Source organism: Carcharodon carcharias, chromosome 8, assembly GCF_017639515.1.
Source record: "Carcharodon carcharias isolate sCarCar2 chromosome 8, sCarCar2.pri, whole genome shotgun sequence".
In the NCBI taxonomy this organism is placed as follows: domain Eukaryota; kingdom Metazoa; phylum Chordata; class Chondrichthyes; order Lamniformes; family Lamnidae; genus Carcharodon; species Carcharodon carcharias.
Genome location: NC_054474.1, coordinates 116,362,589 through 116,388,760, shown reverse-complemented (window position 1 = coordinate 116,388,760; position 26,172 = coordinate 116,362,589). Strand labels below are relative to the sequence as shown.

The window sequence follows — 26,172 nt, the reverse complement described above, 5'->3', positions numbered from 1 at the left end:
GTTATACAGTGACAGACCTGTCCCCAGTCCTGTCCCCCAGTGTTATACAGTGACAGACCTGTCCCCAGTCCTGTTTCCCAGTGTTACACAGTTACAGACCTGTCCCCAGTACTGTACCGCAGTGTTATACAGTGATAGACCTGTCCCCAGTACTGTACCGCAGTGTTATACAGTGACAGACTTGTCCCCAGTCCTGTTCCCCAGTGTTATACAGTGACAGACCTGTCCTCAGTCCTGTTCCCCAGTGTTATACAGTGACAGACCTGTCCCCAGTCCTGTACCCCAGTGTTATACAGTGACAGACCTGACCCGAGTCCTGTTCCCCAGTGTTATACAGTGATAGACCTGACCCCAGTCCTGTTCCCCAGTGTTATACAGTGACAGACCTGTCCCCAGTTCTGTGCCCCAGTGTTATACAGTGACAGACCTGTTCCCAGTTCTGTGCCCCAGTGTTATACAGTGACAGACCTGTCCCCAGTTCTGTGCCCCAGTGTTATACAGTGACAGACCTGTCCCCAGTTCTGTGCCCCAGTGTTATACAGTGACAGACCTGTCCCCAGTTCTGTGCCCCAGTGTTATACAGTGACAGACCTGTTCCCAGTTCTGTGCCTGGGGATTTTCTATTTCTTGGGCCTCACCTGCCACCGGTTGTTCTGCTGAGCGCCGAGCGATTGACTGACGGGACGAGTTGCCGCTCGCCTTCCGTATCGATTTTTCCCGGGAGGCCGTGCGGTTGATTCTGTGTTTCTCGGAATGAGGTAAGGTTCTGAAAGCGGGCGGGCGGCTTTGTTAGGACACTTGATGCATGTTTCGCTTCGATTCGGTTTGAACGGCCACATCTGTCCTCAAGTTCGATATCTAGCTGTAAAACTCATAAGTGACGCTCAGAGGGAGTGCTGCACTGTCGGGAGTTACTATTGAATGAGTGGTGCACTGTCGGAGGGTCTGTCCTGAGGGAGCTCCGCACTGTCGGAGGGTCGGTACTGAGGGAGCTCCGCACAGTAGGGTCTGTACTGAGGGAGCTCCGCACTGTCGGAGGGTCGGTACTGAGGGAGCTCCGCACTGTCGGAGCGTCGGTACTGAGGGAGATCCGCACTGTTGGAGGGTCGGTACTGAGGGAGCGCATCACTGTCAGAGAGTCAGATGCACCTTCGCACTGAGGATCCCCTCCATCCTGTTCATGGCAGTACCTTGGTGCAAAGTGGAATGAATTGAGAACAGATTTAGCAAATCTGAACTGGGTATCCATGAGGCGCTGTGGGCCATCAGCAACAGCAGAATTGTACTCAGCCACAATCTTTAACCTCATGGCCTGGCATATCCCCCTTTGTCCTGGGTAATCAACCCTGGCTGCATTAAGAATGCACGAGGATATTGCCAGGAGCAGCACCAGGCTAAGCCATCCCACAACCGATGGATCAGACCTAAGCTGTGCAGTCCTGCCACATCCATTCGTGGTGGACAATTAAATAATGCTATGAGGACACTCCATGAACATCCCCATCCTTGATGGCAGGGGAGCCCAACATGTGAGTGCAACATACAAGGTTGTTCCATTTGTAACCATCTTTTGCCAGAAGTGCTGAGTGGATAATCCATCTCGGCCTCCTCCTGAGGACCCCAGCATCACAGAAACCAGGCTTGAACTAATTTGATTCACTCCACATATTAAGGAGTTGCTCAGTCTATTAGATTCAACTATCTGCGTGGTAAATGGTGTCCAATCCTCTGGTATAGTTCCTCTCCCTTTCAAAACCAGCATCATCACCCCACGCCTCTGAAAACCCATCCTTGAAACCTCTGTGCTTGCAAACACCATGCCATTTTCTTATCCATCCAGCTGGAGAACGATCTGCAATGGCTTCTCTTCCTCTCCCCACAATGTTACTTCTCGTATTCCCCATGCTTCCATAGCTCCCTTCCGTTTTCACCTAAATGCTGTTGCTTGGTGACAGTATCTGAAGTCATAAGCTCAGGTTCAACGTGTACATTGACGACTCCCTGTTCTACTTCAGCAGCACCTGTTTTAACCATTCCACTGGATCCAGTTCTGTATGAGTCACTGTTTGCCCCTGTTCAACATTGAGAAGACTGGACCAATTGTCTTCCTCCTTGTAATGAAGTGGATCCTCTAACCACCAACTGCCCCCTCCACTGACTGTCTCAGGCTCAGCCTGACTGTACAGTCTCGGAGTCCTTGACCCCATGTTGAAAATACAACCCTATACTGTCTTTGTCATTAAGCTCGCCCATCTCCACCTCTGTAGCATCATTTGTTTTCATACCTCTCTCAGCTCATCTGATGCTGAAGCCCATATCCATGGCTTTGTTAACTCTGGACTTGACTATCTCAATCGCTCCCGGCCAGCCTCCCACATTCCATCCTTCGTAAACTTGAACTCATCCAAAATTTAGCTGCTGATATCCCAGCTTGCAAAAAATCCCATTTGCCCAATATCCTGCACTCACTGGCCGACATTGTCCCTGACCCAGCAGCACCCCCATTTAAAATTCTTACCGTAATGTTTAAATCCCTTTGTGATTTTGCTCCTTCCTATCTCTGTAATCTCTTCCCACAGCTCTGAGATATCTGGTGCTCCTCTAATTTCCAACCTTTTGAGCATCCTTGGATTTCTTCATTTCACCAATGATGGCCATGCATTCAGTCACTGAGACCCTGAGCTCTGGAATTCCCTCTCTACACCTTTCCTCATCTCTATCTCGCTTTCCTCTTTTTAAGATGACCCTTAAAACCTTCCCTTTTGACCAAGCTATCCCCTTATGTGGTTTGGTGTCATGTTTTGTCTGACAATGTTACTGTGAAATGCCTTGGGATGCTTTGCTACCTCAAAGGCACTCTGTAAATACAAGTTATTGTTGTTAGTGCCAGAAAATGGCCACAGAAGATTATTGTAAAAACCCAACTGGTTCACTCATGCCCATTTGTGCTGAGCGTTGGAGGTTACCGGAAAAGCCTATTGGATTTATTGAGGCACGTAAAAAGAGCCAAGCTAAGAACCTAGCAGACAAGTCCCTGTAAACGCACCACTCTGAGTGTGGGTGAGTCTAGCAAAGTCCCTGAGAGTTACACGGATTTAGTGTCAGAAAGAAAGGTGTCCCCATTTTCCCAGAGAAAGGTGAGTAAGCCCACAGTCATACTGCGGGATACTGGGGCCAGCCAATCTCTGCTGCTGGGAAGAGGCATGACCTTAGCACCAGAGAATGCAGTAAGTGCTGGTTGGTGGTATTGAGGGAGGGTACATGTCCATACTTTTATACCAGGTGCACCTGTAGAGTGCCTTTCTTCTGGACCAGTGATTGTGGGAGTTCTCCCCAGTTTCCCTGTGGATGGGGTTGACCTCCTCAGCAATAACCTGGTGGGATCAAAGATAGTAGCAACCCCAGTAGTTTTAGAGAAGCTGAGCAAGTTCAGGGAGACAGAGCAGTTGCAGGAGAAAGACCCCGACATTTTCCCTGACTGCGTAGTGACCCAGTCTATGGCCCAACAAGCTCCATCAGAGGAACCTGAACTGACACTGCAAATGGATGACCCTACAGCCTCGTTATCAAAATCTTTTCGGGAACCCTCAGGAAGTAATGAGCCGGTCTTCCTTGGTTATGGCTTAGCAAGTCAACCCCGTGTTAGAAAAGTTAGCACAGACTGCCCAAACTGAAGCTGAAGCAGGCAGAGTCCCAGGTGCTACTATTTAAAAAATGAGGTACTGAGACCTACCGAAAGGAAATTTTGATGATAGCCTACGAATCCCGATGGCTGAATGTGTCGATATATGAAAAACCCAAGCCCGCATCAGCCAGCATTTTTACTGGCCACACCTTCACAAAGTTTAGGTGAAGCTCTGTAAAATTTGCCACACCTATCAGGTAGAGGGGAAACCATGGCCTGCAATTAAACCTTTTCCCATACCCGCCTTTGGGGAACCCTTTAGCAAGGTGCTCGTGGATTGTTTGGGACTCCTGCTGAAAACAAAAGGGTACCCCCAATATATCCTTATTATTATGGATGTGGCTACCAATTCTCAGAGGCCATTCCCTTGAGAACTATCTCTGCCCGGGTATTAGTGGAGGAATTAACACAATTCTTTACCTGATATGGGCTGCCCCAGCGAGATCCAGTCAGATCAGGGCTCAAATTTTATGTCCAGAATATTCCAGGAAGTCATGGGTTAACTAGGAGTTGTATTATAAGGGTCCAGCACATAAAGGATTCACGTGGGATTGACTACAGGACCATCCTCACAGCAATGTAAGAGAACACATGACCCGCACCTAGGAGTAGTGTACACAGAGTGTAGTGTTGGACAGAGCTGTGTGTAGAAGCAAGCATGGAGACAGCTCCTAGTTTGGACCTTTACTGTACTTATGTATATAGTTTCTAGTAGTTAATAAATACCCACTGTTGAACTACCCAAGACTACAACTACCTTAATAAGACCAACCAAACGACACCCAAAACCTTACAACAGGAGTAATCCAGCTAAAGTCCTAAGCATATCACCCACAGTGACAAGGGGCTTCAGAACTGTGCCAACTGACCCTAAAAACAATGATCAGGACATACTGCTACGAGTACCGCCATGACTGGGATAAAGGACTGGGTTTTCTCACCCAATAAGTCCACTAGGTTTACTCCTTTTGAGTTAGTTTACAGACACCAAGTGAGAGGTATTCGAAACTAACCAAGGAGAACAGAAGAAAGAGGTCTCCATATCAGACTATATATATGTGAGCGGCTCACAAGAGGCTGTGATGTGGCTCAGGAGCACCCAAAAACCTCCCAAACAGCTATGAAAAAGCAGGCAGGCAAACATGCCAAGGTCCAAATCCTTCAGCCGGGAGACTATGTGCCAGTGCTCCTACCGGCACAGGGTCAACCCCTGAAAGCCTAGTTCAGCGGCCCACACAGGGTAGCAAAGAGGATTGGGCAAACTATTTAATTGACACCCCAGACCACAGGAAAAAGCAAAGACTATGTCATATCAACATGCTAAAGCAGTACCACAGCTGGGAGCGGGGCAAGCAGGTAGAGGTCTGTCAGATAGCAGAAGAACTGGAGGATGAAAGGGACAGTGAGGGCTGGCCAAGGCCCAAATTGAACCCCTACAGCTCAGTTAGAATCATGGAGCTCTTATAGAAACTAGACACCATATTCACCCGTTTACCTGCAGAACAAAGCAGAGACCTGCAAGGTTGCTCACCACATTGAACATCTATTGAGACAAGCCTGACATCACCCCTTCAGCTCTACATGACGTGGATTTGGGAGAGACCCACATGTGCTGGGTCAAGAACAACTACTGCCTGGAGCTGTGAAGATACATGCAGTAGTGAATTTTCCCACCCCTTCAGCAAAATGGGAAATAATGAGATTTTCAGGGACGGGTATGTTCTACCACAAGTTCGTCCCAAACTTGAGCACTATAGCTGCCTCACTAAGAGATCTACTACCGAAAAAATCAAAGATAGAGTGGACAGAGAGATGCCAAACAACTTTCAAGAACCTGAAATCTATTTTAGTAAACACACCAGTGCTAGCAGTTCCAGACTTCATATAAAGTAGCCATCGATGCTAGTGACCTCAGAATAGGGGCTGCCCTACTCCAGGAGGATCAATCAGGCATAGGGAGACCAAAACAAAAACAGAATTACCTGGAAAAATTCAGCAGGTCTGGCAGCATCGGCAGAGAAGAAAAGAGTTGACATTTCAAGTCCTCATGACCCTTCAGCAGAACTGGGTGAATCCAAGGAGAGGGGTGAAATATAAGCTGGTTTAAGGGGTGTGTGTGTGTGTAGGGGGGGTGGTGTTGTTGTAGGGATAAGCAAGCAGTGATAGAAGCGGACAATCAAAAGATGTAGCAGACAAAAGAACACAGGTGTTGAAGTTGGTGATATCTAAATGAATGCTAATTAAGAATGGATGGTAGGGCACTTAAGGTATAAAATTGGAACAATACAGAGAAGATTAGCATGGCCCCTGCGCAAGGATGACACGCAAATTCGTGAAGCGTTCCATAATAAAGGGAAAAAATATATAGCTCTAGTAGGGGTGGGGGGCATAAAAGATTTAAAAATAATGGAAATAGGTGGGAAAAGAAAATTCTATATAAATTATTGGAAAAAACAAAAGGAAGGGGGAAGAAACAGAAAGGGGGAAGAAACAGAAAGGGGGCGGGGATAGAGGAGGGAGTTCATGATCTAAAGTTGTTGAATTCAATATTCAGTCCGGAAGGCTGTAAAGTGCCTAGTCGGAAGATGAGGTGCTGTTCCTCCAGTTTGCGTTGAGCTTCACTGGAACAATGCAGCAGGCCAAGGATAGACATGTGGGCAAGAGAGCAGGGTGGTGTGTTGAAATGGCAAGCGACAGGGAGGTTTGGGTGGTTTGGGAGAGCAGTCGAGTACTTCTCCAAGGAACTGAACAAACACCAGAAATGATACACACTGTGGAGAAAGAAACCTTAGGATTATTACTGGCTTTCAAACACTTTGAGATATATGTTGGAACTGGCTACAGAGAGACCAATCTATACGGATCACAATCCCTATAAAAAATAATTATAATAAAGTGTAAAGAGTGGGGATACTGGAGTAATTAATTAATACATTTAATAAAATATGATAGCAATGGCAGGATGGGTGATGTGTTGCTGCTGCAGCATGCGGAGCCTGCTGGACACCAAGGTGATCCAGAGCGAACACATCTGTAGTGTGTTTGCAGCTCAAGGAACTTCGGATCCAAGTTAAGGAGGTGGAGTCTGAGCTGCTGATGTTGTGCCACATCAGGGAGGGGGAAAGTTACCAGGACACTGCTCCAGGATGCGATCACACCCCTCAGATTAGGTCATTCAAATTTGGTCTGTGATCAGAGACAGGAGGGTGTGACTGCAGGTGAAGCAGGTTTCGGGACCCGAGGGTAGTGTTTGAGGAGCCTCAGCCCCTGTAACTGTCCAACAGTTACAATGTTCTTGCAAGCTGTGTGGATGAGAGCAGGGACTGCAGGGAAGATGAGCAAACTGATCACGGCACCTTGGTACAGGGAGCCATTCAAGTTGGGGGAGGAAATATGTATGTAGTAGTGGTAGAGGACAGTTAGGCGGATAGATACTGTTCTCTGCAGCCTTGACCGTGAGTCCTAAAGGCTGTGTTGTCTGCCCGGTGCCAGGGTTAAGGGCATCTCCTCAGGGCTGGAGAGGAAATTGGAGTGGGAGGGGAGGGATCCAGTTGTCATTGTCCATGTTGGTACCAACAACATTGATAGGACTAGTAAGAAGGTTATGCTGAAAGAATTTGAACAGTTAGGAGCTAAATTAAAAAGCTGAACTCCAATGTAATAATCTCGGGATTACTACCTGAGCCACGGGCAAACTGGCATAGGGTAAATAAAGTCAAGGAGTTAAATGCGTAGCTCATAGATTGGTGTGGGCAAAATGGGTTTCAGTTATTGGGGCACTGGGGTAGAAGGGAGCAGTTCTGGAGGAACAGGCTTCACTTGAACTGTGCTGGGACCAGTATCCTGGTGAATCAAATAACTAGGGCTGTAGAGAGGCTTTAAAATAAATAAGGGGGTTGGGGGGGGGGGAACGGTTCTGGAAAGGGGATACATAGGCTTACAAAGCAAAAGGACAGGGCAGCTATTTAGGTAATGATACACAGAGTGTGACAGGAAGAGACAGAGTGTACAAACATAAAAAAAGCAGTAAATAGGGTCAAAAGGGGAAAAAACTGGTAAAAAGACAACATTAATAGTTCTTTACTTAAATGCATGTAGTATTTGGAACAAAATAAATGAATTAACAGCACAAATAGAAGTTAATGGGTATGATCTTATTGCCATTACGGAGATGTGGTCACAAATGAGATCAAAGCTGGGAACTAAATATTCAGAGATATGTGACTTTTCAAAAGGACAGGCAGGAAGGAAAGGGTGGTGAGGGTAGCTTTGTTAGTACAAGATGGAATAAGTACGATAGCAAGAAAGGATCTTGGATCGGAAGATGTAGAATCTGTATGGGTGGAGGTAAGAAATAACAAGGGAAAGAAGACACTGGTGCAAGTAGTCTATAGGCTCCCTGACAGTAGTTATACTGTAGAACAGTGAATAAATCAGGAGATTATGAGGTCATGTAAAAAAGGCAGTATATTAACCATGGGTGACTTTAATCTTCATATAGATTGGAAAAATCAAATTGGCAGAGGTAGACATGAGCAAGAATTCATGGAGTGTATTCAGGACAGTTTCTTAGAAAAATATGTTGTGAATCCAACCAGGGTTCAGGCTCTTTTGGATCTGTAATGTGTATTGAGGCAGGTTTAATAATTGATCTCAGAGTAAAGGATCCTCTAGGAAACAGTGACCAAAATATGATAGAATTTAGCATTCAGTTTGAGAATGAGAAACTTGGGTCAGAAACAACTGTGCTAAACTTAAATAAGTGTAACTACAATGGACTGAGGGCAGAGTTGGCTGGAGTGGACTGGAAAAGTAGTTTAGCAGAAATGACAGTTGATGGACAATGGAAGATGTTTAAGAAAATAGTTCATGACTGTCAATAAAGATATATCCCAGTGAGGAAGAAAGATTCGAGGAAGGGGATAAATCAAACATGGTTAACCAAGGAAGTTAAGGACAGTATCAAATTGAAAAAGAAAACATACAATGTGGCAAAGATTAGTGGGAAGCCAGAGGATTGGGAAAATTTTAAAAACCAACAAAAGACGACGAAAAAAAAAATAAAGAAGGAGAAGATAAACTTTGAGGGTAAACAAGCAAGTAATATAAAAACGGACAGTAAGAGCTTCTTTAAATATATAAAAAGGAAGAGAGAGACCTAAGTGAACATAGGCCCCTTAGAGAATGAAGCTGGGGAAATAATAATGGGGAACCAGGAAATGGCAGAGGAGTTGAATACATACTTTGTATCAGTCTTCACAGTAGAAGATACTAATAGCATTCCAAAAACACTAAGTAATCAAGGGGCAAAAGGGAGAAAGAAATAAATACAATTATCACTAGAGAAAAAGTGCTAGGGAAACTAATGGGGCTAAAGGCCAATGAGTCCCCTGGACCTGATGCGTTGCATCCTAGGATATTAAAGGAAGTAGCTACAGAGATAGTGGATGCACTGGTAGTAATCTGAGAATCCTTGGATCCTGGAAAAGTCCCAGAGAATTGAGGAACGGCCAATGTAATACCCTTATTCAAAAAGTGAGGGAGACAAAAAACGGGTAACTAATAGGCCAGTTAGCTTAACATCTGTCATTGGGGAAATGTAGGAGCCTATTATAAAGGATGTAATAGCAGAACTTTTAGAAATACATAATCTAATCAAGTAGAGTCGGCATGGTTTCATGAAGGGGAAATCATGCCTAACAAATTTATTAGAATTCTTTGAGAAATAACAAGCAAAATAGATAGAGGGGAACCAATAGACATAATATATTTGGATTTCCAAAAGGCATTCAGTAAGGTATAATATATAAGATAAGGATAAAGAGCCCCTGGTGTTGGGGATAATATATAAGCATGGTTAGAGAATTGGCTAATAAACAGAAGACAGAGAGTTGGGATAAGGGGGCTATTTTTGGGATGGCAACCTGTAACTAAAGGAGTGCCACAGGGATCAGTGCTGGGGGCTCAATTATTTACAATGTATATCAATGACTTAGGTGAGGGAAGTGAATGTGCTATCGCCAAGTTTGTGGATGACACAAAAATAGGTGGGAAGGCAAATGGTGAGGATGACACAAGGAGTCCACAGAGGGATATAGAGAGGTTAAGTGAGTGGGCAAAAATTTGGCAGATGGAATATGATCTGAGAAAATTTGAGGTTATGCACTTTGGCAGAAAAAATAGAGGAGCCGAATATTATTTAAATGGAGAAAGATTGCAGAAAGCTGCAGCACAGGGATTTGGGAGCTCTTCTGCACAAATCTCAAAAAAGCTAACATACAAGTTCATCAGGTAATAGGTAAGGCAAATGGAATGTTGGCCCTTATTTCAAAGGGAATGGAGTTTAAAAATAGGAAAGTCTTGCTAAAACTGTACAAGACACTGGTTAGACCACACTTAGAATACTGTGAACAGTTTTGTTCCCCTTATCTAAGGAAAGATAAACTGGCATGGAGGCAGTCCAGAGAAGGTTCACTAGGTTGTTACCGGTATGGAGGGATTCTCTTATGAGGAGAGGTTGAGTCGGTTGGGCCTGTACTCATTGGAGTTTAAAAGAATGAGAGGTGACCTTATTGAAACATATAAGATTCTTAGGGGGCTTGACAGGGTGGATGCTGAGAGGTTGTTTCCCCTTGTGAGAGAGTCTAAGACCAGAGGGCATAATCTCAGAGTAAGGGGCGCACATTTAAAACAGAGATAAGGAGGAATTTCTTCTCCCAGAGGGTAGTCAATCTATGGAATTCTTTACTGCAGAGGGCTGTGGAGGTTGGGTTGTTAAGTATATTCAAGGCTGAGATAGACATTTTTAATCAGTAACGGGATCAAGGGTTATGGGGAAAAGGCAGGAAAGTGGTGTTGAGGATTATCAGATCAGCCATGATTTCATTGAATGGCGGAGCAGGCTCGATGGGCCGAATGGCCTACTTCTGCTCCCACGTCTTATGGTTTTATAGTCTATGGACCTCTGTGGAGAAATTCTAAATCCAAAATATGAGACTGTTTTGTTCGAGTTTGGTTGCTCCAACCCTATCGCTTAAAGATTACCCACATTGCAGGAAAAAACAATGTGATTCTGGATTCCTTGTCCAGGGCTTAAAATACACAGAGGAACGACAACCAGAACCTAAACAGCACAACGAACAGAGGAAAGGAGAAGATCTGAGTGTTGTGAATGAATGTGTATGTATGTTTTTTGCTTTTTTTATTGTGCCTTTTCCTAGTCCCATAATGAAATGAGAATGAATCTTATTTCATTCTGCAAGGTAGCAGTGTCATGAGGGCGTCCTTTTTCAATATAAGGGCCCGTAACTTGCTCACTCCCTAGCGTTGGATGTTGGGGGGGCACCCCAAAGATGCTCTGGGGAATCCGTATAGCTAGTTCCCAGGTAAGAGTTTGCATGGTAATTGCCCAGAAATGTTAACTTCCTCTGGATACTGGACACTGCGCTGGAAACCATCCGAAAATGCGATTTAAATTGCAAACTTCGATGGCTCCGCTGGGGTTATACCAATAGTTACCCAGAAAAAGGTAGATGAATTAAAACCTCTTCTAACATTTGGGTAACTATTGTAAAGAACCAGACCAACCCCCCAGGACTCCCTCCCCCCATCCCCCCCGACATTCAACAACCCCACCTTCCCACCCCACTCCCCTGACCTTGGAGCACGACCACCCCCTGACCCCGAACCCCCACCAATTCAGACCCCCCACCCAGACCTCAAACTCCCTGACCTCCGAACACCCCCACCTCCCCCTGACCTCTGGACCCCCACCTGACCTGACCCGACCCCGGACCCCACCTCCCCGAAACCTGACCCCGGGCACCCTTGCCCCCGACCCAACCCCAGACCCTGCATCCCCACATCGATTTGACCCCGGACCACCCTCCGACCCGACCCAGCCTCAGTCTCTCCCCACCCCCCCTTCCGACCTCTGATCCCCCGAGCCTTCGAACCACCTCCAACCTCCAATCCCTCACCCTGACCTCTGGACCTCCACCTAACTCCCAATCTGACCCGACTCCAGACTACCCCTGACCCGACCCAACCCCGGACCCCCAATCCCCACACCGACTTGATCCCGAACCACCCCGCAGACCCAACCCAACCTGACCTTGCCTCGAACCACCCCCCTGCCCTGACCTGACCCAACCTGGGACCAACCCCCCTCAACCTCTGATCCCCCCCGACCTCCAATCACTCTGACCTCCGATCCACCCCCAACTTCCGATCCACCCCCGACCTCCAATCCCCCACCCCAATCTCTGATCCCCCCCGACCTTCTATCCCCCATCCCCCCAACCCGACCCAACCTTGGACACCCCCCCGACCTCCAATCCCCACCCACAACCTCCGATCCCCCCGATGTCCAACTCCACCCCCCCTCCCCCCAAATCTCCTATACCCCGCCTTTCAATTTCCCTGGCCCTTTAAACTTACCTGCCTTTTGGCAGCAAGTGCTGTAAAAAAGGGGATATGGCGTCCTTGAATATGCTGGATCGACACTTCGCTGGAGCCTGCAAAGAGTTTTTCGATGCAGGCAGCTCCAGCGAACGGAAGTGGCCACGCAATTTTCAAGACCAGATAAGTAGGTATTTATTTCTTCTAATTTCTGCAGGCCAGCGCTTTCTGACGCTAGTCAGAAGTTACAGCCCATGATTTGTGAATTTTTCACTGGCTGGAACCCTATACAGACAGCTGTGTTTTTTTCAAAAAGAAGCGGCCCAGCTGGACTGAGCTGCTACAAAACACAATTTCACGTTCCACAAAGCTGGAATGAAGAAGGACAATCAACCCCCCCTCCCCCCAGGGAATGTGAAAGACCCCATCTCCTGACTATTCAAATCGCATTGAGACTTTACAAATGTTTTTGAGATGAGACATCAAAATTCAATTATCTGTTCTGAAACAATAACTGCAGCAGACATGAACTAATCAAGCCCCTCTGGAATATACAACCAGCAAGGCATTTCAAGAGAACTCCTGTCAAACAGGAGAGAAGAAGAAGTGAAAAGGACAATGCTGTACTGAAACAAGCTGTTGGAGCCGTGTGCCTTTTCTATCTCTCTCCAAATGTGCTGTGTCCAATTGTAAAGTGACCAAACTGAGAAGGAAATGACTGCGAAACGAGATCTTTTAAAACATGCAACTCTGCTCCATACAACTGCGTCCATGAGAACAGCTAAGCTAAATGGCCACAACATTGAATCACTGCATCGAGACCAATCAAGGAAAAGCTAACCCTAAACTCAATTTTTTTCTTTCATGGGCTATAAAATCCTTCCAAGTCTGTTCCACTCACTCTGCCATCTGTGCTTGTGTGTGCGTGGGCCCAGATCGATTGTGTGTGACCCTATGAATGGTGTCGCAATTTTCTTATTTTTGTTTAGCTTGGGAATAGTTTCAATAAACTTATCTTGCCCTTTGATTAACTTAAGAAAACCCATCTGAGTAATTCTCTACAACCTCAACATGTAACTAGGGTGACACTCAGAGAGTTGTCAAAGCACATCCTCTCTCAATTCTTAAAAACAAGACAAACCCTGTCATGAGGAGTGGGAGAATAGGGGAGTCATTCCATCCCTGCTCTCCTGGGCATAACACACTTTACATTAATTCAAACAGTATCATGGATGTGATAAATGGACAGCCACTCCCATGAAATGCCTAGGAGCACTTTCAAAGGTTGGAGAGTAACTTGTCATTTATATTGGGACAAGTTTTGTAAAGAAAAAAAACAGCCTAAAATGGTGCTTTACAATTATATTTCAGAAGTAATCAGCAAAATGTATTTCACCCAAATCCAACCTTCGCTATCTGACCAGTTTCAAATTTTACTTACATTCTGCAATCATCATGTAATCATTGTCAGAGCCAATAATATTACCTTATAGAGTAAATTAATGATGCAGCAGTAAGCACCTCTGTCTTACCACCAAATATTTGAGTACATTTTTTTGCCTCTGAGATACCATTTTGCAAAATATTGCACCACACCTCCAATGTGGAAAGGGAATATGTTTTAAATATTTCCTGTTGATGGTAAACAGAATATTAAACGCTAGGCCAAGTTGGTTGCTAGCCAATTTGACAGTTGCTTAAATAACTCTAAGTGATGAAGACTTCTTTTTTATTTTGCTCAAGTTATGACAAATAATTTCCAGTTGCATTCCTGAAAAGTTTCTGTAATATTTTATAAAAATGTACTTTGAGCATAGTGGGTTTTAGTTATTTAGAATAGAAAACATCCTGGTGGTATTCATTGTCTGTCTGATGGGAAAAATGGTGCCAAAACAGCAGATTTTAAACTTTGGTGGTAATGTGATTTAATCTACTTTAATATTTGAAACAATTATTCTGCAAGTTGGATACAAGTGAGACAAAATGACCCTAAAGGATTTAAGCATATAATTAACCCATAGCCCATGGAGCATTAGTGCATCTGTGCAGAAACAATGGTGCCCAGTGATGTACTCAGTCAGACAGGTCAGAAAATCCTCAGCTCAGTCCTTACTCTTTGTTAAATTATCTGAACTGGAACGCTTGGCTAGGGATGTGGCTAGTTCATGGAAACTTAGAAGTTCAGCCTCATCCTAATTCCATCTCTTGATCGAGACCCTTGTTGGTTAGTGCATATCCCAGTTTTTCTTAATGTCATGACTGTTTCATCCTCTACCATCCTTTCAGGCAGTGAGTTCCATATTCCTACCAACCTCTGGGTGGAATAATCTCCCCTTGAATCCCCTCTAAACCTCCTACTTCTAACTCTAAATCCAAGCCACCGAAGGTCCATAACCAGGTGGCATATATCTAGGGTAAGAGGAAATTCTGGAGCACTACTCTTCAAAACCACAAGGTTAGTTGTTAGGATTTGACACCTTTGCTGTGTTCAGTGCAAGCAACCATTTTTTAATATCACATGGATTGAATCAAATTGGCTGGACACTAGCACCTGTGATGATGGAGACTTCAGGAGGAGGCTGAGAAGAATGAAAAAAAAACAAATAAAAAACTGCATAAAGACATTTGTAAGGGCATCAACCTTGCCTCTTGCACCATTGCACTGGGCTCCACCATCATTGAGGATAGGGATATTCATGGAGCCTCTCCCTCCTCCTGGTTCTCCATCATCATTCTCAACTGAATGTGGTAGGGCTACAGAGCTCTGCTCTGACCCATCAGTTATGGTACTATTTTAGCTCTATTTACAGCCAGTTGCTTTTTAATATGCAAGCTGCCCTGTGTAGTAACTTTATGAGGTTTGTACCTGCCACTGGTGCTGCTTTTGTGCCCTTTTCTATTCAGGATTGCTCTCCTAGTTTGATGTTAATGCTAGAGTGAGGGATGTTCCAGACCATAAGGTTACAGACAGTATAGAATTCTGTTTCAGCTGATGTCCCACAGAGCTTCATGGGTGTCCAGTTTTGTGGTGCTTAATTTCCCCTCTTTCTGCCTCACTTTGTACAATGGAAATGTCATACTACACAATGAAGGCTCTCCCCACCATGGAGAGGAGACATTAGGGGAACTCTCTACAATATAGTCTGAGATTGAGTGGGATCATTACAGACGATTCAGGTGGTGGGACCTACTGTCCTCCTGAACATCTTTCACTGGGACCACCTCTGCTCACTCCGTTTCTGCCTGCTATTTGTAAATAGAAGTTTGGGAAGGTGGGGTGGGGGGCAAAAGAACATAGTATCAGTTCACTCCCTGCCTTCTATTGCATTTATTGCCACTCCTAGGGTTGCCATGTGGTAGAAAATACCTGAATGGAGAGACATTTTCTTCCTCCAGATAGCCCCAAAGACTTAACTGCCTGTAGTAATTATGGTTTTATTTGTGTGTAATGTACCTTTAAGAGTAATAGTTGTTAGAAGAGATCACATGATCTGTAGTAACCAATGGGAGAGTAGCGCAGGCTACCTTAGCAGACAGTGTAGAGATAGAGTTGGAGTTGAAAACACACATGTAGTTGCTGCTGAGTATATAAATAAACTTAATGTTTCTACTTATGAAGTGTCTGCAGTTCAACTCAATTACTAGAAGCACAACTCACCCACCATACAACAAACTGGTGATGAGGATAAAACAGGATTGAACCGAAGAAATCAAGTTAGAAAGAAATCGGCACTGTACCTAGCAAGCTCCATTAGACTTGAAGAAGTTATCCTCTCTCAAAATGCACAATTTGGGAGAATTGATCCTTTTGAACCAGCCACAGACGACTGGTGTCAACGATTTTTCAAGCAAACGAGATTACGGGGGAAGGGAAGAGGTGAGTGATCCTCTTGAGTACTTGTGCGAACAAAACCTATGGTTTGATTCGATGTTTGACGGTACCCAGTGCCCCAGGTTCAAAGAATTTTGATGAATTGGTGGACCTCGTGAAGGGTCACTTACAACACAAACCCTCAGTCACAATGCAGAGGTTCAAGTTTAATTCATGAAGTAGAGCCCTGAGTGAAAAAATTGCATGCTGTGTGGCAAGTTTGAAACATATTGTGAATTCAATACGACTCTGAATGACATGCTCAGAGGTCGTTTAGAGTGTGGTGTGAAAGAGGACACTTCGGAAAAGATTATTGTCCAAAATGAATCTGGGTTTCAAGAAGATGCTAGAGATAGCATTGGCCATGGAAAGCGCCATAAGGGAGTCAAAAGCAAAACAGGGGGAGTAAAATGGCACCGTCCTCCACATTGGGTGGGAAATCTCAAATGAAAGTGGCGAGAAAAAGCAAGACTCTGCTGAGAAGCAGGAAACAGCCCCCACTAGCTGAAGAATAAAGAAAAATAATTTAGCAGCGAGATTGAAGAATAATTTTAATAGAGGTGAAAACAATCAGCCTTTCAGCGATTGGCAGTTTAAAAAAATTGAATGCTACTATTGTCACAGAAATGGGCATATGATGAGGCAATGCAAGGAAAGATTCAAGCAGGCTTGTAAACAAAAGAAGAAGCCCAATGAAATCTACAATGTAGGAGAGCCTGAAACAACAAATTCTGACATTTACTCGTTGTTTAATCTGAAAGTTGGAAAGACAGAACCGATATTTGTCACAGTGAAAGTAAATGGCAAACCTGTTAGAATAGAAGTAGACACAGGAGCTTCCACTGCAGTAATTGGGGAACATACTTTCAGATATATGAATAATGGTGAACATCAATCAAGTTTAGAACAAACAGCCGCCAAGCTAAAAACATATACGGGTGAAGACATTCAAGTAAAAGGTATAAGCAGAGTAACTGTCCATTATGGAAGCTAATTGACAAAGCCATCCTTGATGGTGATGAAGGGCCAAGCCTCCTGAGTGAAATTGGTTAAAGGAGATTGAGTTAGAATGGGCTGAAACTTTCCAGTTGAGATCAAGTGAGCCACCAGAACTACTTAGAAAGCACGCCACCATCTTCAAGGACAAACTAGGGAAAATCCTGGGTCTGCAAGCCAAGATTCATGTAGACCTGGAAGCAACCCCTTGCTTCATGAAGGCGAGACCGGTGCCATATGTCCTGCAAGAAAAAGTCAGCACTGAGCTGAACAGGCTAGAGAAACTGGCAGTTATACAACCTATTCAGTTTTCAGAATGGGCAGCACCCATTGTCCCTGACCTTAAACCCGACCAAAATGTCCGAATTTGTGGGGACGACAAACTGACGGTTAACAAAAGTAGCCAAGCTGGATAGGCACCCCATTCCAAAAATCAAAGACCTGTACGCCAAGCTGGCAGGAGGGACAACATACACAAAGCTTGACATGAGTCATACTCATCAACAACTAGAGTTGGATAATGCCTCCTGGGAATTTGTCACAATTAATGCCCACAAAGGGTTGTACCAATATACACGATTGCCTTTTGGTGTCTCCTCCACTTGTGTCATCTTTCAGAGAACAATGGAAACCTTACTGCAGGGACTGCCCCAGGTTGTTATCTATTTAGACGATGTATTGGTGACAGGATCCACTGAAAAAGAACATTTGGCAAACTTAGAAGAAGTCTTAAAACGTTTCTTGCAAGCTGGAGTGCATCTAAAAAAAGAAAAGTGCACGTTCCAAGTGAGGGAGGTGATCTATTTAGGCCACTGGCTGGATTCATAGGGCCTCCACCTGGTTGAGGAGAAAGTGAGAGCCACATAAGAGACACCTGTGCCAAAGAACACCTCAGAGCTCAAATCATTTCTAGGAATGATCAGCTGTTATGGGCAGTTCTTACCCAATTTTTCTACAATGCTGGTCCCTGCATTCTCTACTTAAAAAGAACCAACATTGGTCTTGGGAGGCACCCCATAAAGAAGCTTTCATAAAGGTGAAACATTGTTGCACTCACACTACTCGTACATCATGACCAGACAAAAGAATTGGTGCTGACGTGTGATGCATCTCCCTATGAGTGGGAGCAGTGCTCTCTTATTGGATGAACAATGACACGGAACGGCCAATAGTTTACATACGAAGGTCGCTCACCACAGCGGAATAGGGATGCTCACAGATAGAAAAAGAAGGCCTGTCCATCATCTTTGGTGTCAAGAAATTTCACCAGTGCGTACACAGTCACTATTTTACAATCATTTCAGACCACAAATCATTGCTAGGATTGTTTAATGAGGACAAGGCTATACCATCCATAACCTCAGCAGGAGCACAATGATGGGCCTTAATTCTAGTAGCATATGAATACACTTTCGTACATAGGCCTGGCAATCAAATCGCAAAAGCCGACGCCCTTAGTCGTTTGCCTTTACAAGAAAATGAGCACTTCACAGTTCCACAGGATCATCAGTATATGCTCGAGAGATCAGAGACTGGACAAGTCAGGACCCAGTCCTACCTCAAGTATGAGAACAAGTGCCACATTGTTGGTCACAGGAGCCCGTATCTGATTAAATCAAATCATATTTCAACAGAAGACATGAAATAACCAGCCAGGATGGCATCTTATTGTGGGGAGCATGAGTGATAGTTCCTCCAAAGGGAAGGAAGCCACTTTTAATTGAACTACACAGTGCCCATCCAGGAGTTTTCTGAATGAAGACCATAATACGCAGCTATTTAAGGTGGCCAGGGATGGATGGTGAAATAGGCAGTTTAGTAAAGCATTGTGTGCAATATCAGCAACTGCAAAAGTTACCAGCGACAGCTCCATTACACCCTGGGAGTTGCCAGGTAGACCCTGTGTTCGGTTACACATTGACTACATTGGACCTTTCCTGGGAACAATGTTTCTGCTCATTGTTGATGCCCATTCAAATGGTCGGACGTGTATGAGGTGAAGTTACCAAGGTCAGGCGCTACAATTGAGAAACTATGTCAGAGTTTTGCCATTCATGGACTACCAGGAGTGGTTGTTTCCGATAATGGCACCGTGTTTACAAGTGCTGAGTTTCAACAGTTTATCTGCCTCAACAGCATCACTCATGTAAAAACTGCACCACACCACCCTCCCTCAAACAGACTGGCTGAAAGGGCAGTTCAAATGTTCAAGACAGGCAAGAAAAAGCTGACTAGTGATTTCTTGGCAACCAAGCTAGCACGCTTTCTTTTTCACTACAGGACTACCCCTCACACAACAACAGGTGTCACACCTGCAGAGTTATTGTTGAAACGTCGTCTCAGGACGAGACTGAGCTTAATAATGCCAAATTTAGAGGGGAAGATGGAAAGGAGTCAGGGAAGCCAGAAAACTAGACACAACTGGCATAGTCGCGAGAGGGAATTTACCCTGGGAGAGATGGTATACGTAAAAAACTTCAGGGAAAGACCAAAGTGGTTACCGGGTGAAATAAGTGTGGTGACTAGACCTCTATCTTACCACGTGGAGATGGAAGGTCGGATCATCTGTAAACATGTGGAGCATTTAAGGAAGATAGAGACAAATCATCAAGATAATGTTCCACCAGTGACCACGACCGGGTCTGCGTTTCCTGTTATAGATACTCAACCCAGACTGACATGTCTGATATTCCTGTAAGAGTTGAGGATACAGAATTGCAAGTGCCCACCGAAGCACCTGATGTTCAGGCAACTCTGGAAAAGGAGGTTTCTGACAAAGAATCTGAAGTTGTGGAGCTGGGATGTTCCACATGTTCCAGGAAACCACCTGAAAGACTGAACTTGTAAATTCCTTACCGTGTAAATATATTGTTGTCTTGAAAAATATGTACTTGTAAATATAATATGTATAGCCAAGTTAAAGGGGGAGGAATGTAGTAATTATGGTTTTACTTAGTGTGTAATGTACTTTTAAGAATAATATTTGTCAGGAGAGATCACATGATCTGAAGTAACTAATAGGAGAGTAGCGTGGGCTAACTCAGCAGACAGTGTAAAGATAGAGTTGGAGTTGAAAGCACACGTGTAGTTGCTGCTGAGTATGTACTTTTTTATTCATTCATGGGATGTGGGCTTCACTGGTTGGGCCAGCATTTATTGCCCATCTCTAGTTGTCCTTGAGAATGTGGTGGTGAGCTGCCTTCCTGAACTGCTGAAGGGAGTTCCAGGCTTTTGAACCAACGACAGTGAAGGAATGGCGATATATTTCCAAGTCAGGATGGTGAGTGACTTGGAGGGGAACTTCCCAGTGGTGGTATTCCCATCTATCTGCAGCCCACGTCCTTCTAGATAATAGTGGTCATGGGTTTAGAAGGTGCTGTCGAAGGAGCTGTGGTGAATTCCTGCAGTGCATCTTGTAGATGGTACACACTGCTGCCACTGTGTGTTGGTATGGAAGAAGTGAATGTTTGTGGATGTGGTGCCAATCAAAGGGGCTGCTTTGCCCTGGATGCTGTCAAGCTTCTTGAGTGTTGTGGGCGCTGCACTCATCCAGGCAAGTAGAGAGTATTCCATCACACTCTTGACTTGTGCCTTGTAGATGGTGGACAGGCTTTGGGGAATCAGTAGGTGAGATAATCGTTGTACTATTCCTAGCCTCTGACTTGCTTTTGTAGCCACAGTTTTTATATGGCTAGTCCAGTTCAGTTTCTGGCCAATGGTAACCCCCAGAATGTTGATAGTGGGGGATTCAGTGATGGTAATGCCATTGAACATCAAGGGGTGATGGTTAGATTCTCTCTTATTCGAGATGGTCATTGCCTGACAGTTGTGTGGCTTACCGCTTGAATGTTACTTGCCACTTGTCAGCCCAAGCCTGGATATTGTCCAGGTCTTGCATCATTTGGACATGGACTGCTTCAGGATCTGAGGAGTCGTGAATGGTACTGAACATTGTGCAATCATCAGCAAACATCCCCAGTTCTGACCTTATGATGGAAGGAAGGTCATTGACGAAGCAGCTGAAGATGGTTGGGTCGAGGACACTACCCTGCAGGCAGTGATGTCCTGGAGCTGAGATGACTGACCACAACCATCTTCCATTGCGCTGTGTATGACTTCAACCAGCGGAGAGTTTTCCACTTAAGATGTGTCTGCAGTTCAACTCTCTTACTAAAAGTACGACTTGGCCACCCCTACAACACTGCCAAAGACCTTGGACAGTCTGTGAGTACAACCTTGTTATTACTACTGCTACTACCTTCTGTGTGAAGGAATGCTTCCTGATTTCCTCCCTAAAGGGCCTAATTTAAGGTTCTGCCCCTTGTTCTGAATTCCCCACCAGAGAGAATTGTTTCTTTGTATCTAATACAGTGAATCCTTTTAATATTTTAAGGACCTTGATTAAATCACCCCTCAATCTTCTGTGTTCAGGGGAATACAAGCCAAGTTTACACAAGCTGTTTTCATAATTTAAACCTTTCAGCTCTTCTATGACCCCAGATGTCATTAAGGGGGAATTATCAGGGGCTGGGATTGCTTTGGCCTGATTTTGATGGGTCACTGGTGATAAGCCTGTCAGATTGTGTTTTCGTATTTTGAACTTGATACCTTTGAAGCAAATTAAGAGTCAACCTGGCAGTGTGGGACTGGAGTCACATTCAGACCAGATGGGGTAGAGCTGATAGGTTCCTTACCTTGTAGGACATGACTGAAGAGGTTGGGTTTTACAAATAATCCAACATTTAGCATGGTCAAATTACAACTTGTCCTGGAGGCATTTGAACTCATGGACGCTGGGTTGCTATAGTAACTGTGGCCGATAACCTCCCTAATCTGTGGTCTGTGAGTGTAAAGGTTATTGGTAGATAAATAGATGTGTCCAGATAGCTGGGTGGGATTGTGGGATATGGTTAGAGGTTGGGTGGTTGGGGTTGAGGGATATGCTCTGAGCAAGGAGACTTGGCCAAGATTCAGGCCTATCACACAGACTGCAGTTTCTTTAATGATAAACGAGAGGTGACCTTTGTTATTTGTAAATATTGCTCCATTCACCAGAAACTCCAAAGACCTCTCTGGACGGACACCGAGTGTATCTCCAAACCATGAGATCTATCTGCTTCATTTGCCTTTGTGGCCTTTGTTTGACTTTTTCCTCATGTATCATAGGTGTGAGGTGTCAGAAACCAGATAGAAGGGTGGACAGCCCCATCAACAGGATCCAGGCACAGAACAACTTTAACGTTCAGCAGGTAACGTTAATGCCTTTCATGACTTCAGGATGTCCCAAAGCTATCTTACAGCCAATGAAGTGTAGTCACTGTTGCAATGTAGGAAATGCAGCAGTCAACTTTCACACAACAAGATCCCACAAATGGCAGTATGAAATTTGACTAGATAATCTACTTTTTTGTGATGTTGAGTGAGGGATAAATATTGGCCTGAGTTCCCCTTTGTTATATTGCCATGGAATCTTTTATGTTCACCTGAGAGGGCAACCAGGGCCTCAGTTTGAAGCCTTATCACTGAGAGAGACCTGTAATGACAACCTGGAATTTAGTATTCAAATCCTGGAGTGGGACTTGAACCCACAACCTTCTGACTCGGAGTTGAGTGTGCTGCCCACTGAACCACAGCTGACACACACTCATTCCACCTCACCATTTTCTAAAGACATCATGAACCTATGTTTCTTGTTCCGGCCAGATTGCTGGACTGACCCTCCAGCACATCCTCATAACTCCTTGCAGGGTCCAGCAGATCTCCGACACAACAGGATTATCAGACAGCAGTGCAGAAAACTGGGAATCGGTCAGTAAGAAGAATAGTAACAGACTTCAGAAAGGCACATAGACAGACTGGCGAAAGTTCTGTCGAAGGGTCATGAGGACTCGAAACGTCAACTCTTTTCTTCTCCGCCGATGCTGCCAGACCTGCTGAGTTTTTCCAGGTAATTCTGTTTTTGTTTTTGTTTTGGCGAAGTGGCTGGACAGATGGCAGATGGAATTTAACATCGGCACTTTGATAGGAAGAATGAAAAGAAGCAATATGAAATAAAGGAACAATTTTAAATGGGGTACAGGAACAGAAAGTCCTGTGGGTGTAAGTATAGAAATTGGTAAAGAACTAGGTTGAAGCTGGAACAAAAACAAAAATACCTGGAAAAACTCAGCAGGTCTGATAGCATCTGCGGAGAGGAATACAGTTAACATTTCCAGTCCTTATGACTCTTCATCAGAACTGAGGAAAAATAATAAAGAGGTGAAATATAAGCTGGTTTAAGGGGGGTGGGACAGGTAGAGCTGGATAGAGGGCCAGTGATAGTTGGAGATAGCCAAAAGATGTCATAGACAAAAGGACAAAGAGGTGTTGAAGCTGGGTTGTCTCCTTAGAGAAGGTAAAGCAAAGATTTAATAGAGGTGTTAAAAATTATGAGAGGGTATGGGTGAATTAAATAAGGAGGAACTGTATCACCTGGCAGAAAGGTCAGTAACCAGAGGATGCAGATTGAAGATGATAGGTGATTGGGATGGTGTAGAGAGAGCTTTATTCCATTTCTAACTCATGCTGTACCTGCCCTGCAAGTGCTTGATGGGACATTTAATTTTAGTTTACAGGTGTGTGGCGTCTTATTGCTGTTGGGTCAGAATGTTCCTTCCTGAAGATTAACAACAACAGGCTAGAGGCGGTCACTATGAAGGTTACCAATCAGGATGGAGATATTCGTATCAATACATTCCGCAAACTGTGAGTACAAGCAATTTCATTTTCAAAGTTTACTTTTTTCCTGGTAATTTTGGTCATCTCTCACTCGGTGCAAGTCAGTCACTCTGATCTCACTCAGTGCAGATCGGCCACTCTGATCTCACTCAGTGCAGATCGGCCACTCTGATCTCACTCAGTGCAGATCGGCCACTCTGATCTCACTCAGTGCAGATCGGCCACTCTGATCTCACTCAGTGCAGATCGGTCACTCTGATCTCACTCTGTGCGAGTCAGTCACTCTGATCGTACTCAGTGAGAATTGGTCACTCTGATCTCACTTGGTGTGAATTGGTCACTGATATCACTCAGTGAGAGCCAGTCACTCTGGTCTTGCATGGTTGGTGTCAGTCACTCTGATCTCATTTGGTGGGAGTCTGTCACTCTGATCTTGCTCCATGGGAGTCAGTCATTCTGATTTCACTCAGTTGGGGTTGGTCACTCTGATCTCGATCCATGGGAATCTGTCACTCTGATCTCGCTCCGTGGAAGTTGGTTACTATGATCTCACTCTGTGGGAGTCGGTCACTCTGTTATCACTCATAAGAGCATAAGAAATAGTAACAGTAGTAGACCATGCGGCCCCTCGAACCTGCCCTGCCATTCAATAAGATCATGGCTGATCTTGTGTTTCAATTGCCACATTCCCATCTAACCCCGATAATCTTTGATTCCCTTGCCAAACAAGAATCTATCTACCTCTGCCTTAAAAATATTCAATGACCCCGCGTACACCACCTTCTGAGAGTTCCAAAGTCGCACAGCCCTCAGAGAAAAAAATTCTCCTCATTTCTGTCCTGAAAGGGCGACCCCTAATTTTAAAACAATGTCCCTTAATTCTGGGCTCACCTACAAGGGGAAACATCCTTTCGATGTCCACCTTGTCAAGGCTGTTCAGGATCTTATATACTTCAGTCAAATCACTGCTTACTCTTCTAAACTCCAGTGGAAACAAGCCCAGTCTGTCCAACCATCCCTCATAAGACAACCCACTCATCCAGCTATCAATCTAGTAAACCTCCTTTGAACTGTCTCCAAGGTATTTACATCTTTCCTTAAATAAGGAGACCAAAACTGCACACAGTATTCAAGGTGTGGTCTCACCAATGCCCTGTATAACTGAAGCATAACATCTTTACTTTTATTTTCAATCCCCCTCATAATAAAGGATAGCATTCCATTAGCCTTCCTAATTACCTGCATACTAACTTTTTGACTCATGCACTAGAACACCTAGATCCCTCTGTACCTCAGAATCATACAGATGTTCTCCATATAAGTAATACTCTGCTTTTTTGTTCTTCCTGCCAAAGTGAATAACTTCACATTTTCCCACATTAAACTCCATTTGCCAGATCTTTGCCCACTCACTCAACCTATCCATATCCATCTGCAACCTCCTCATGTCATCTTCACAACATACTTTCCTACCTGTCTTTGAGTCACCTGCAAATTTAGCTACCATGTCTTCACTCCCCTCATCTAAGTCATTGATGTAAATTGTAAAAAGTTGAGGCCCCAGCACAGACCCCTGTGGAACGCCACTCACCACATCCTGCCAATCAGAAAAAGACCCATTTATGCGTACTCTCTGCTTTCTGTCTACCAGCCAATCTTCTATCCAGGCTAATATGTTAACCACTACACCATGCACTTTTATTTTCCATAATAATCTTTGATACTGCAACTTATCAAATGCTTTCTGGAAATCCAAGTACAGTACATCTACAGGCTCCCCTTTATCCACTGTGCATGTTACTCCAATAAATTGGTTAAAGATGAATTTCCTTTCACAAAGCCATGAGGACTCTTCCCTATTGCCTTGAGCTCTTCCAAGTACTCAGCTGTAACCTACTTAATGATTGATTCTAATAACTTCCCCTCAATGAGAGTCAGTCACTTAGATCTCACTCTGGAGAGTCAGTCACACAGATCTCACCCTGTGAGATCTGGTCACTCAGATCTCACCCTGTGAGAGCTGGTCACTCAGATCTCACTCTGTGAGAGTCAGTCACTCTGATCTCACTCAGTGAAAGTCGGTCACTCTGATCTTAGTGAGAGTCGGTCATTCTGATTTCACTCAGTGGGATTCGGTCATTCTGATTTCACTCAGTGGGATTCGGTCATTCTGATCTCACTCGGTGAGAGTCGGTTAGTCCGATCTCACTCGGAGCGAATAGGCCACTCTGATCTCATTCGATGGGAGCTGGTCACTCTGATTTCACTTGATGAGAGTCGGTCGCTCTGATCTCAGTCGGTGTGAGTCAGTCGCTCTGATCTCAGTCGGTGTGAGTCGGTCGCTTTGATCTCAGTCAGTGTGAGTCGGTCGCTCAGATCTCAGTCGGTGTGAGTCGGTCGCTCTGATCTCAGTCGGTCGCTCTGATCTCAGTCGGTGTGAGTCGGTCGCTCTGATCTCAGTCGGTGTGAGTCGGTCGCTCGGATCTCAGTCGGTGTGAGTCGG

The 26,172-nt window shown here is 44.7% G+C and overlaps 2 protein-coding genes and 1 non-coding gene across 6 annotated transcripts in view; 2 read left to right on the top strand and 1 right to left on the bottom strand.

The window, feature by feature from the left end:
• Window positions 1-764, bottom strand: part of fbxw5 (F-box and WD repeat domain containing 5) — a 401,196-nt gene extending 400,432 nt beyond the window's left edge. For 2 of the 3 annotated variants that reach the window (XM_041193118.1, XM_041193117.1), the window contains exon 1: window positions 639-764. The gene's annotated coding sequence lies outside the window, so the exon portion shown is untranslated. Of the gene's footprint in view, window positions 1-591 lie in introns of all 3 variants that reach the window. The other variant, XM_041193120.1, reaches the window with a different exon arrangement.
• Window positions 719-26,172, top strand: part of c8g (complement component 8, gamma polypeptide) — a 110,452-nt gene continuing 84,998 nt past the window's right edge. The window contains exons 1-3 of one of the 2 annotated variants that reach the window (XM_041193122.1): window positions 719-758; window positions 22,119-22,201; window positions 23,560-23,696. In XM_041193122.1, coding sequence (XP_041049056.1) covers window positions 23,644-23,696 — 53 coding nt within the window. In that variant the 5' untranslated portion in view covers window positions 719-758; window positions 22,119-22,201; window positions 23,560-23,643. Of the gene's footprint in view, window positions 759-21,069; window positions 21,177-22,118; window positions 22,202-23,559; window positions 23,697-26,172 lie in introns of those variants that run through there. The other variant, XM_041193121.1, reaches the window with a different exon arrangement.
• Window positions 5,934-6,037, top strand: LOC121281639. The gene has a single exon (XR_005943897.1). It is a non-coding gene; the product is annotated as a U6 spliceosomal RNA (small nuclear RNA).